Below are 14,104 nucleotides of genomic sequence, written 5' to 3' on the forward strand. Positions count from 1 at the left end.
AGTGAATGATTATGGGCCATTCTACTTCTGGTCCACCTTACAATGAAATAGGGAGCTGGCTCACTGGGAAAGACCACACACTGTAAAGGCCTGAGGACCTGGGTTTGAATTCCCAACACCATATAAAAACTCAGGAATGGACTGGCAGAAACAGGACAGTTCCTGAGCCTTGCCTGACTCCAGCTTTAGTGAGAGACCCTATGTCAAAGGAATAAGGCAAAGCATGATAAGAAGAACACTGTAGGACTTTGTCTGGCCTCTATGCACACATGGGCACAGGTATACACACACACACACACATACACACCACACACACACAGGTACACATTCACCCCACACATAAACAAACACAACACACACATGTACACATAAACATCCCATACAAACACAGAAACACATGTATACACATATACACAACACACACAAACATTTATACATACAAACCCCTATATGTAAATATGCACACACACATGTATACATACATATTATACACACGTGTACACACATACACATTTTAATTTTTTTGTATGAAAATCTCCAACTTCTAGCCTGTGTACTTACATGTGCACAGGCATAAACCAACACATATACACACACACAAGCACTCACACATGTACAAATGTTTTTTAATTCAAATGAATGTATCTAATGTATGAAAGCTAATTAATACAATGAATATGTCATAACTCACACCCTTTCCAGAACACGTGCAGTCAGTATCAGAAGTTGCGGTTAGGAAGAACCTCTAACTACTTTTGCCTTCTCTTGTCTTAGAGAAAATATAACTCTAAATCTGATCAAGCTCCAGGATCCAATTGTTAAATTATCAAAGACAAAGCAACACATAACACTAAACCACACATGACTAGACAGGTATCAATATTCAGATTACCTGCAGGCCAAAACAAAAGATAAACATTTTTTAAGAAGCATATCAGGATACATTAAATAAAGTTAAAATGTCTTTCGTTTCAAAAACAACACACAAAATGTGATAAGAAAACTGGGCATGGTAGCACATGGTTATCATTCCAACTCTTGGAAAGCTGAGTGCCATGAATTCAAGGATGCCTGGGCCACATACATAGCAAGAATCAGTTCAGCTGGGGCTACTTGGCAAGGAAGCATCTCAAACAAAACTTGTGATAAAAAGAGGCAAGCGCAGTGGCACCTGCCTATATTCTCAGCCTGAGACAGAAGGATTACAAGTTCAAGGTTCCAGAATGAGACCATTCGTACATACAGATCCAGCGAAGCGGTAAGTGAGGAAATTAGTGACAATGTGGACGACTTCTACTTTTGACGAACACTCTGTAAGGGTTTGGGGAAAACAACAGCCTAGATATGCATTAGTCTTTTACCCACACTGATTCTGCTTTTACTCATTCAGAAAGTACCTTGGGCTGGGGAGACAGCTTAGTCACCAAAGTGCTCATCAGGATGACTTCTGGGACCCACCGTAAACAGTCCTGGTAGGGAGGAAAGGAGCGCTAGAGATAGGTGGACCCTGGAACTCAAGGGTTGACCAGTCTTGTCAGTCAGTGAGCTACCTGACGATCCACAGCGGAGAACAACTGAGGAAACTTTACAGGTCGATTTCTGGACTACACAGAAAGAGATTTTTTTCAATCTGGATATATTTTTTCAGTTCTAAAATTATTGTTTGATTCCTTGCATTTCTACTCTCTTTAGATCATCTCTGTTTCAAGAGCGTTAGTGTAGCGCTTCCTTCATCGGTGCTTTAAAGCATTTGTTCAATGACTAAGGAGGGTTGAAATTCCACCTGTCTTCTCGTGTTCATACTTGAACATGCTTCCCTCTAATCAATCATGTGTCAATGGTGGCCATGACAGCACCTGGGGGAACAGCAGACCCTGAATAATCTTAGAGGGGCACATTCCCCACTGATCAGAAATTGTAGTGGCTTTGAAATGTGGGGGAGCATTGGTACTGTTCCTTCTTCCTCTCCTGTTCTGGACATAAACAGAGTCACTGAAAATATGAAGGAGTGGCAAGGTCTCATATTTTCAGGAGAATGCTGAGCAGGGAAAAGGGTGGGAGGAGTATGGTGGTAGAACAGTATGGGCTATTTATAAACTTCATTCCAAGGAACCCCCTTGAGCTGCACACAAATTGATCTGAACCAAAATGTCATGCTGCAAACTCTCAGAGTGGGCGTAAGTGATAAACGAGGCACTTTACAGGCCATTGAGTTGAGCCATGGGAGACTGATCCAAATAAAACCATAGTAATTTTGAGAAATGCAATGGACACTTGGAAAAACAACACAAGATAGTTAAAACAGGAACTGTGTGGATTTACTACTGAAACGCTGGTCATCTGAAAAGGACCCAAAATTTTACAACAGACTATCCAGATAGTATCTCATATTCAGAATATTAATACAAATAATGGTATTTGGTTTCCAGAGAACTGGGCAAGTCTGAACACCCAGGGAAAAAGAGTGAGTCTACGTAATTTTGCTGGGTTCACTCATACATGGTGGGATTACTGTCAAATGTTTTAAAACAGCAATTAAAAAAAGTAGTGCCCTAAACAATGACCTTGAAATATGATGTGATGTCCCATGTGATTCTCTTTTAAGAAGGTTAAACTTAAGTGATATTCTAATAAAAATCTTCCATGAGCAAATGAATGTATAGTCAATAAACCTGAACGGTTATGAAGGAAGACAAAATTTAATTTGTGATTCTCATCTTCTTTCCCTTCAGATAAACAAAGCGAACACTAGCGACACTTGGTTAGTCCTAGAGGAAAGAGAATCCAGAGAAACACTCTCAGTTTTCTAGGATACTTCAAGTTTATTCCACCAGGCTTCCTTTTCTACTGGATTGGCTTCTCATATCAAAGCTTTGGAGCTCACAGGTAAATAAGAACTATATTTAAGACACAGGCTGGTATTTCTAAAAGATATTTGGCATTGAAGCTCTATATATTCAAAGTAAGGTCAGCGTCTTCCACATTCTGTTGAGGTCTGGGAATCAGAACCAATTTTACGTTCTACGTTCTATCCCTCAAAGATTAAGAGTGGCATTAAACAGACTCTCAAGTGAGGAAAAGTGAGCGCCCGTGCCTCTAGCTCCAGCACTCGAGGGGCTAAGGCAGAAACACCACGAGGTCAAAGTCAGCCTGGGCTCCATGAGGAGACCCTCTATCCAAGGAAAAAAGAGAAAATAGAAAGGGGCAGCAGTGCTGAGCCTGGAGCACCATCTCGGTCACACCCTACGGTTTCTTATCACCAGGATGACAAACGTGAAAGGTGGGAAGCAAACAAGAGGAAAATAATCGATGAGCCATCATTACAGGAAACCAGTAAACACAGGCTTGCAGAACATTAAATATAAACACGTGACGATGTCGGCATAGCCTCCCTCCTGTGGAGAAAGCTGCCCTGATCTGTGCACATTGAAACTCAAGCCCAATCCCGCTGGTGTGGATTTTTAAAAAGACGTTGTATATAATCAGATGGCAAGCTCGCTTAAAATGAAACACAAGGTGGTAGATGAAATTCCTACCTTAGAACGGAGTGTAAGATGTGGGCACGTGGCATCCTGTCTTGACACACACTGTAGTGGAAGCCACATGCATGTTTTGCTATTTTCTGGTAACATATTATTTTCCATTTTCAGCATTTTTTCATTTTGAACTCAGAAAAGTAAGTTCGAAAGAAATATTTTCTTCTAAGGTTCAAGTTACGTCCATGTACTTTAGGGGAAAAAAGTGTCATTAATTTGAATATACATGTTATACCTGAGTTTGGGGCTTTTCGTAATACTACTCCAGAGTAAAGCACAGGTGGCCGGCGTCCATTTGTTATCATCTTATTTGATGCTCAGTAGCTCACTATGACCTTTGACATTTTTGAAAATGACAGATTCCCTTGCCTGTCCTTGAACAGACATTTCGCTGATGACAAAGTAAGAAAATTACTTACTTTCTTGTTTGATTAAACAAACAAGAAAACTCATTTTCTCTAATCTTGACCCAAATATTTAGCTTTCTAATTTACATCTTTCTTAACAATAACTTGCTGAAGAAACCAAGTTCCTTTTAAATTATGTTACGGCCATCCTATTCTCATTAACGAAAGCTTGACGCAAATGTTTTCACATATTCAAACAAGATACCAGCACAGCACTGTTTTCAAGACAGTAAAGAACAAAACCTATTATGTACAAAGAAGACTTGGTATTAATGGGGAGAATGTGGAAAATTAAGTATCAGTCAAAAGCCAGAAACATCAAAACAGCAAGGTTTCTGAGTAAATCTTAGCTGACACTTTGCATTGTCCAAGAAAACATGGTTAACATGAGTGGTGCCTTCACTGAGACATTAACAAGGGACCTCTGACAAGGACATACCACAGATGTAGAGAGGTCCACTTGTACCCAGTGGAAACCTGACTGCCCCTTGCTCATCTTTTCAACTTCATTCAAAAGTTTCAAAAGAATTTTATACTTAAAAATCACAATGCTAAGCAAGCACGAAAGGACGCTTACAAAGAAGCCATCCATTTTCCATGTGCGTAAAACACCAAAGCCAACACAATAAGTCCTAAGTTTCCACAATGCGGATCCAAATTTGTTCATATGTAATTTATCTTATTCCTTCCAGTCAAGGCCCATTCAAAAGCATCTCTACATCCTTTCATGTGCGTGCACACAGGATTTCAGACACTTTCCTATCAGCTGAGCCTTTCGACAATGTGAAGGAGAAACAAGAGTGTGAACACAGACGCAATTTTCTTAATATTGTGAGTGAACGGCACCTGTACATGGACGTTCCGAACTGCAAGGTGGGGACTGCATTTTCCAAATAAAATGGAAAATTATTAGTCAGTAAAAGAAGTTCCATTTCAGAAAAATCAATTGCCCTTACAAATAAAACAGGGAAAACAATAAATGATGACCAGGAAAAAGGCACAGATCTTTATATGAATTAATATTAACCAATTCTAATTAAAAGCAGCTAAAAATGATTTTCAACTTTAACTTCTCTTTTTGTATTTTTATATAAAGCATCATAGGAAAAGAGGCACCATGAGCCATTTTTATAGCATAAGTTTACTCTAGCTTGTACAATTATAACCAAGAAAGAATAAAATGAATTTTTATAACACTCTGCAGTCACAAAACTGAATTATTAAGCTTGCTGAAGGGCAATATTGAAAAAAATCAATAAGCTCTTTTAATGAAGGAATTCCATAGGGGCTCTTTTCTTAGAAAAGTTTCAGAATATTGACCCTTTGGCCAAGATACAGTCAGCATATTAAATCAAGTGCGGTTTGGGACTGTTTGTACGGCTTGTGTACATGTAGATAAAATGCGCTGGCGCTGGCGTCTGTTGCCACTTTAACATCGTTGGGGTTTGTCTGAACACGCAGAGCAGGCTTGGGTGGGCTCAGGCAGTTTGTGGCAGGGTGGGAAGTACAGTACTTCTTTGTTCAGTGGATGTTTACGGACATATCAGTCAGCCCAGGGTTTTGTTGTACTAATTAATCACACAGCTCAGAAAAGATTGTTTTCATTTTCACTCAGAGTAAAAGCTGGAAAGAGTTAAACACTAAATAACACAGCCCAAATTTAACACGCTACCTTAAGAAAAGGAAATGCTGGGGTTGCATGGTTTTATATAAGTGTAACAGTAATTTGTAATTAGCTGTATTTGGGGGCAGCCCCCACAAAAGACAGCCATGAGAATGCCACTCTCTATATATCTTTTCCACTAACCATAGTACACCATAAGTAGGAACCCATGTAAGCAATGATGCTAAGTTAAATCAAGTTAAAAATTAGTAGCAGAAGAAAATTAGATTGGGAACTTTATTCCTATTTGGAGATGTGAGTCATATGCTTGTATGAAATTAAAAACCTAAGTCAAATATTAATGAAATGAGATTTTGTTTTCAACACAATGAAATTTCCATATTAAACCAAAGATGTTGACTTGATTATAAATTAAGATGGACCAAATACCCATTATTCCAGTAAGTAGTAAATTTGCCAGTAGAAAACACTCTTGCATCTGACATAAGTTTTTTTTTTTTATCATAGCAAACTTTTATAGTGTGAAAAATGCTAAGGAAACAAGAAAGAAGTCACATCAAAGTACTTGTTACCCATCAAGAATTAGTATTCAAGAGGGAAATAGCTGGAATATACGAAATTACAGAATATTCAGCAATCATTATAGCATGGGAAAAGTTACCTAAATTAGAAAGGTGTTGTCAACACAGACCAGATTTATAAAAAAAAAAAATAAAACTTAAAATTCTAAACACTATACAACTAATCGTTTTTAACCTGCTATGCTGCCATGTGGTTTATATTTTTGTTCTCTCACTGGGCATGATCATTTAGTTATTGTCTATTTTTCTGAACATCTGTGATGCAAGCAGCACCAGGTACTTCCTAAAAAAGCACTGGGAGGCAAGATCTTTGTTCACCAGAAGATCAGCTAAAGGCACAGTCCTGATCCAAAGGCATAAAAGCTGGACAGGGTTTAGAAACCAACAGGATGTCCACTGAGAAGGGATCTACAATTGGTACCACTCTACTGAACCTTGGAGAATGCAGCCAAAAATGAAGCAGACTAAGGTCTCATGCAATAGCCATCTTTATTCAGGGCCTCAGGTAATCATATGCTGAAGGCACTCTGGGTGTTAAGCAGGGTCAAATGGGCAAAGTTCACTTGAGTTCAAACTACATACAGTCACAGAAGCAAGATCACATGGATTCAGGCTTCTAAAGAACAAGTCATGCTTAGAAACATCATTCTTATATAATAGGGGATGGTAGTCTGAAGCAAAGCCACTCTTATTACACCTGGGAGGGGCAAAAAAGCACATCCAAGAGCAATCTACGCTATGGAGGAACAGACTCATCTGTTCATGTGAACTCTTCTCACAAGCTCAGAATTCTCCTCATTCGTGGACTGTGTTCAAACCCAAGATCAACTCTCATGCTGGCAAGTGGGTCTGAACAATTGGGAGTGAAAAGAAGACATGAGCCCAAAAGTTGTATGGATAATGCGGGCCTGTATTTCAATCAAAGAAAATATTCTTGACAATTTTGAGACAGAGAAGAATATGCCTTCATCTCAATCTTCCTACCAGTAAGTTGGGAGAAGCAAAGTTATCTGAAGAACCAATGAGCTAACTTACACGAGCTACCTGGTATGAGTGTTGTGTGCCCTCAAACAGCATGCATATGTCATACTAGTTCTACATTACAGCAGTACTTTTAATGGCATAGAGATGGAGAGACAGACAGACCAAATCCAGCTGTGCATCCTTTGCAAGCAGAAAGGCAGTAAGGCGGGAGGCGAAGAACATATATTCTTATTACTTTAAATCTTCAAGGAAAAACACTATGCCTGTATCTGTTACCATACAATTATTAAACCCAACACAATAACAAAACAGTAGATATTCCTTACATATTTACTGAACTATGATCTGAAACAGATTCAATACATATTAACATTGTTAGCAACACAGAAATCCATAAAATTCTTAAAATAAAAATATTTATTTTGGTATATACTTTTGTTACAAATTAGTCCTGAACTTAAAATAGCTAGAAACAAGTAGGTGAGTGCCATCCCCAAGGGTCTTCATAGCTTTGGTAACTGCTTTCTGGAGGCAGTAGTTTTGCTCTGTGTTTGTATAATGACTTTCTGGACACCTCATGCAATGACCCATATCTACTGAGAATTAAAAATATTTTGAATATATGCTCAGGTTCCCCAAACAACTTCCTAACACCAGCTCTCTGGAATTTTCCCACAACACCACATATTTCTTTGACCCTCTAGTTTGCTGGTCATGGACTGACCGCTTAGAAAGTCAGGGAAGATTAAGGGATATGGAAAACGGGAGGAGTGCCTCACTCACAGGTCTGGATGAAGACTCCAAGCAGTTGGGAATCAAGAATTCAACACAGTTAGTGATATGTGCTCTGAAGGTTGTTAGTGTAAAGATAATATTCATTTATATACAGACACCTAAGAATATTAAAACAGCAATGAAACATGCTTCGGGCATATATATGCCCCCAAGTATTGCCTTATTCCTCTCCCAGATATTATCTGTGAGTCACACAAGCAAGACTATTAACTTTTGTTGACAGTGGAAACATCTTAACTAACTTCCCATGAAATTCTTGTGATCTTGGGTTTTACAGTACCAAATGCAATTTGTTCTTCTGTCCTTTGGTCTGCATATCTCAGGAACCACCCAATGATCTTATTTAAGTTCCTTAGCAACTTTGAAAAGACAGAACTTCAACACATTGACATCAAATGCATGAGAAGCCCACACCCACACTGGGGTTGGACCCCTTCCCTGAATACTTTTCTACTAAACCATGACCTAAACACCTCTTATAAACTCCAATTCTGTTTAATACTGACTTGTTCTAAAATTCTTTTTGCAGCACAGTCAAGAATCTAAACTTCACCTTAGAGGGGAATTCAGAAAGGACCTCTTAGGGTAGCAGCAGGCAGTTCAATGGATTTATGTCTCTGGCCCATCTTCCTACAACTGTTGAGTTGAATCTCTTCCTGCAGTCTATACCTGTGTGTATCATATTGCTTTCTCCGGAAATGTGATGGATAAAGTTATGTTTTAAATTTCAACTACTGTGCCTAAAAGACCCATAAGACAAAACTGCCTCTAACATGCATGCCCCTTGCCCACGAATAGATACTTCCTGTAATGATGGAGGCTATTGCTTATGTGAGATAACAAGTCACACATTTTCCTTCGCATGAACAAACTTGTTTGACCCCACTGCACAAGCTATGCCCAATCACATGGGAGGTCATAGGCAGGAAACAATGCCTGGCTCTGATTGGATGTGGGCAGGAGGTACACAGGCAGGAAGCATGCTAGGATAGATGCTTTTCCCTGATTGGACCTGGAGGGAATGCATGGCCTTGTTGGTTTGCATTTATACACCTCTGAAAAATGTGGACCTTGCCAGAGACCATCATCATGGCCAGTATTTAATTAAAGCCTGCTTCAAATTTTGCTTAAAATTGTGGTAGTTGTCGTATTCTCAACCAGTGAAATTAACAGACCCCACTTAATAAAGTTGAAAAAGGCAAGCCTGAGAATAGTAGTTTTTAGTAGACTTCTGCTAACCACAGTTTATTTAAAAATTTGCATGTTTGTGTGTGGACAAAGTACATGTGGATGTGCAGGTATGTACAGGCCACGTGTGTGTGAACCACGTATGTATATGTCACGTGTGTATAAACCATGTATATATAGGCCATGTACCTATAGGCTGCATGCATATAAACCACATATGTATAGACCGCCTGTGTATGGGGCACATGTGTATAGATCATGTATGTATAGGTCACATGTGTATAGGCCACATGTACATAGACCACGTGTATATAGACCACATGTGTATAGGGTATGTGTGTATAGGCCATGTATGTATAGGCCACGTACTGGGTGTCAAGAACAATTGCTCTCACTAAACCTGAGCTCACCTAGGCTCGCTTTCCAATGAGCTTCAAGGATCCTCCGTCTGTCTCCCCAGCACTGGGATTGTAGGTGGATACTACCATACACTGCTACATCTCACAACTTCAAAAATTCAAAAGGAAAACTCCAAAAGTTCTCTCTCCTGTTTCTCAAGGTACTTCAGTTACCAGTGTTGGTATTTAGTACAAGCGCTGAAGAAGGTAGCAATCTTGAGTGTAATCTTGGAGTTGGAATATGATAGCAAGATTCCAAACTTATAATGCAGTAAAACTAGTTTTGATAGATGTGGTCTATAGGAGACCATACGAGGCAGCCTAGAAAAATGCCTCTTGAATTTGATGTACAACGCAATTACCTGGGCTTATGAAAACAGATTCGTCCCAAAGCATGGTACTGAATGAAGACAAGAATCTCAGGTTGTGAGGAAATCACATGACTGCTGGCCTGGCTGTGTACACAGTATGAAAGCCACTGAGATGTAGACCTACGTAAGCCCAGCAAGATCAGAATCTCCTCTGAGCTATTTCTGAAAAGCACAAGCCTTAAAGAATCAGGAAACTCTTGAGTTTACCATTAAATCAACTGCTTACACCTGACCAGATCACACCACTTTCCCAAGATAAAATAGAACACTTTCAAAATAGAATGTTAGAAACTATTACCTAAAGATGAAAACCGCATAAAATATTATTTTTGCATATTTGCTGGCTATGATATGTGTGGGAAAAGTATTACAAGATGAAGAACTGGCAGCTGAGACCCTTAACTACTTATTCTCACATCACACCACTACTCTACTTAAGCAATGCAGAACTTACTTGGAAGTCAAATCAAACTGAATGTTCCATGTCTTTGTGTTAAAGAACAGTATGGCTTAGCCAGCCAGTCACAAAAAAGTATTTACACATCGCCTGACTGATAATGTAAATCTATGTCAACTTCTTGATGGATGGTTATAGATTAACTATTTACAAACACAGAAACAAATTATATAACATTAATGGCTTGAAACAAAATACTCTTGAAGAGAAACAAATCTGACAGTACTGCAAACAGCGTCCTGAATAGGAAGAGCTCAGCTTTCTAAATGTGAGGCCAACTGCTTCCCGAAAACTCTACACCAAAACTGTGCTCTTCTGTACCCAGCAAGACCCTGAAATTAAGAGTTTACCTCTCAGCCAAAACTCAAACATATCATTTTGCCCAGACTCTAATTTTGATGGAAACAGTCAGCTGCTTCCTGTTGTCTCGAGGCCAGAGGGAACATCTCCAGTTTTTAAGACTGGGGTTCAAACTGGGTATTTAAAAGGGGGTTCTCAGGAAGGGCCAACTTTATCCCTTGTGGCAGGCATTTGACAACTTCAAGAGATATTTTCATGGTCACAGTCCAGGTGTAAAGGAGAGAGCACGGCATTGCTGCCATCTCCGCAGTGTAACTAGGGGACCACTCAACAACGAACAAAGGCCTCCTGAAATGCAAGGACCAGCTGGCCTGTGCTGCCAGTGTGGTGCTGAGCTTGCAAACTCTGATTTAAATCACAGAGCCTGCAGAACACAGAGGGAATGCTCCTTCTGTGTGCTGGTTCCGTTCCCAGCAGAGCCATAAGTACTGTGTGGTTATCAAATACACCACGTGGGAACATAAAGGTTATAGTGATGGTAAGAAGGGGTGTTTCCACATACATGATCATCACACTTAAAAAAAATACTGCAGTCGTTGTCAGGAAAAAAATAAGCTTCCTTTTTTGTTTTGTTTTGTTTTACCAATTATCTAGTACAAGTTTTCTAGGTTGTGCAAACTGTCCTACGGAGCACACTCCCCAGTGCTCTGACAGGACCTTACTGAGGGGCAGGAGCAGCCTTCTAAGCCGAGAAACAGAGGGACTGTCTCAATTTTTATCGAAATACCAGTTTCTACAGTTGTCCTTCCAATAGTATTGATGCTTAATACTTAATAGGCTGAAGTCTTTTACAAAAATTAAAGTCAATGTGGCATAACAAGTGGTATTTCACAAGCAGGAAACAAAACAAAATGCAATTATTTTCAAAACACAATCAGAGAGCTCCGTGGCCTCCAGGCATCTGCTCTCCTGAGATGGCTGGGATTTAACTGCCCTGAGAAATCCTTAGCGAGCTCCCGTTTCCTGAGGCCCTGGAGCTGAAATCACAAGGTCGAACTTACCCTTAATCACAGACCGGGCTGCGAGCAGATCCCGTTTGTAGGTCACCTAGAGGACAGATAAACCTCGTTAGACTCAGAGCACGCAGGAATGGGAGAGCAATAAAGCAATGCCCCCAAGGAAATTCTTCCTTCTGGTGCACACAGAACACAGCCATTTCCAAATGAAAGCAGCATTAGACATGCACATTAAATCAAATATTTCAGCAAATTATGAAGATCTGAGTCTTATGTCTTTGAATAAATTATGATAGCATATAGCAGAGGTTACTGAAATATGATTAATATACCTAGGGACTTATAATCAAAGAAAACGTGTAAGTGTTCAAACAAAAGTATCCACATTGCTGTTTTATAAGGGTTTGTACTGGAGAAGAAGGAGGTAGGGGAGATGGAGGGACATGGAAGGAAGAGAAGAGGACTTGAGGAGGAAGGGAGTCTCCAGAAAACAGAAGTCATCAACTCCATTCTCCACTGAAATTCTCGAAAACTAATCTGCATTTAAAGAGACTTCCCCTGAACTGGATGGTCTTTATAAAACAGCTTAGCAGCGCCCTGTGAGGTTTTCCTTAAAACCCAGCTACTATAAGACGTTATCTACGGGGTGCCACAGTGTGCTTAAGAATGGAGATCTGGGCTTAAGAGCAAACAGCTTCTCACTCTGCTCACCGTCAAGTACCCTGCCCTGGTATGTAGGTCTGGTCTAAGGCAGACCCTTCCCAGAGGCCATCATTGAGTTCAGACACAGAGCACCTGCAGAATCGGTCTCTTATAATAAGGAACTAGAGCACAGTGAACCATGAAACAGTATTAAGTAACTACAGTAAGGTCCAATAGGCTCATGAGTTACTCAAATGATTCATGATACCTCATTTTGACAAATCTCACTCGTACCTTCCCAGACTATCAAGTTAGATATTGTTTTCCCTAAATCATCTCATCCATGGGTTTGTAGAGATGTCTTCTTTAGCTCAGGTAGACCAGGGCACTTCTGGGAATTAGATTCATCTGTTGCACCCTCGCCCTACAGTTAAGTTTGCTGATGCCGTACTCTTCAGAGCTGCAGTAAGAACAAACTCAAAAGAGAATCGAAGGCTACTGGAGCATTTAACAAATTCACTGAAATCTAATGGACTGCTATACTGTTGCTAAAGGAGGAATGATCCACTAATAGCCATGACTCTGGGTGCTGCAGTTACAATCCATGGTCCAGGTCTGCATTCTAGAAAAGAAGAACAAGCTCACTCTATAGATTTGCCAAATGTAATAGATCTGGTTCCAATAAACATTTATAAAAATGCGCTGGATGCTGCTCAAGGTGCTAGCAGTCGGGCAATGAAAGGAGCCAGCTGTCACCTGCAGGGAGGGACTTCAGCCAAGGGCTCATTGTGACACTGAGCACACCTCTGTTTAAACTCTTTCTTAGCTAGATATCTGAACTCAAAACTAACTACTATTTGTGAATAAAGTAAAGAGATAATTTGTGCAGTCATTATCTGTTGTATAGTTTAAACTCCAGACAGAAATCAAGAATATACTTAGCTAACTATTCATTTTTTATTTTGTCTGGCTTTGAGAGGTAAGCTACATTCTCAGTTCAAATTAATATTAATAGTAGATTTTTAAGCTTATGTAAGTTTATCACCAAATATTCAAATAGCTTTTAGAATTCTTAAACATTAAAACACTGAAATTGTTCATGAATAAAATAATTGGGTTATTATTTTAAAAAGTAATATTCACAAACTAAATTTTAAAAGTCTCTTAAGTTTATTTCTCCTGTCTCCACATTATAGGCTACATAAAGATTGATGATTTGTTTACTCAGATCAACATCTGACTGAAAGCTAGCCATAGGGCCACTCCTCTGCAATCCCAGCATTTGGAAACTGAGGCTGGAGGAGAGAGAATTACGGCCAAATTAGTCTACACAGTGATTTGAGGCTTGCCTGAGCCATGAGCTACATAGCCCGATATTAGCTAGAGGGAAAATCTGTTTTTCCCTAAATGAAACAGCTAATGTACTTCAAAGGGAACATTACTGGAAAATGTCATAATTCTAAAATGATGTGTTATTCACTTCTCTAACTTTTTATAAAACTGAGTTGTCCTTTCCTTATTTTTAAGCAAACAAAACATTACAAAAGCAGCCTACCAATCAGTTTTGAAGTTGATTTTCAGCACGTCTCAGCCTTTTGGGTAAGATCAAATGTTGAAACTGATTTTTGTCTGTCAGCATGATCTGTACTTTTCCTTTGACCTTGCACAATACCCAACTATTGGCAATAATTACTTTTTAAAAAACTCTTGCAGTAATGGACTAACATGTTGATGTTTTTCTCACTGACTGGTTTTCAAACTCTGCTCACTGGAGCCTCTGGGGGTGCCCTGAAGATCACTGAGAG

General features: G+C 39.5%; 1 protein-coding gene across 3 annotated transcripts in view; it reads right to left on the bottom strand.

Moving 5' to 3' along the window:
• Positions 1 to 14,104, bottom strand: part of Ispd (isoprenoid synthase domain containing) — a 233,200-nt gene that overhangs the window by 144,736 nt on the left and 74,360 nt on the right. For all 3 annotated transcript variants that reach the window (XM_005343845.2, XM_026787568.1, XM_026787558.1), the window contains exon 5: positions 11,703 to 11,748. In XM_005343845.2, the coding sequence (XP_005343902.1) occupies positions 11,703 to 11,748 (46 nt within the window). The remainder of the gene's footprint in view (positions 1 to 11,702; positions 11,749 to 14,104) is intronic.

The sequence above is a fragment of the Microtus ochrogaster genome, chromosome 1 (genome assembly GCF_000317375.1).
Source record: "Microtus ochrogaster isolate Prairie Vole_2 chromosome 1, MicOch1.0, whole genome shotgun sequence".
In the NCBI taxonomy this organism is placed as follows: Eukaryota; Metazoa; Chordata; class Mammalia; order Rodentia; family Cricetidae; genus Microtus; species Microtus ochrogaster.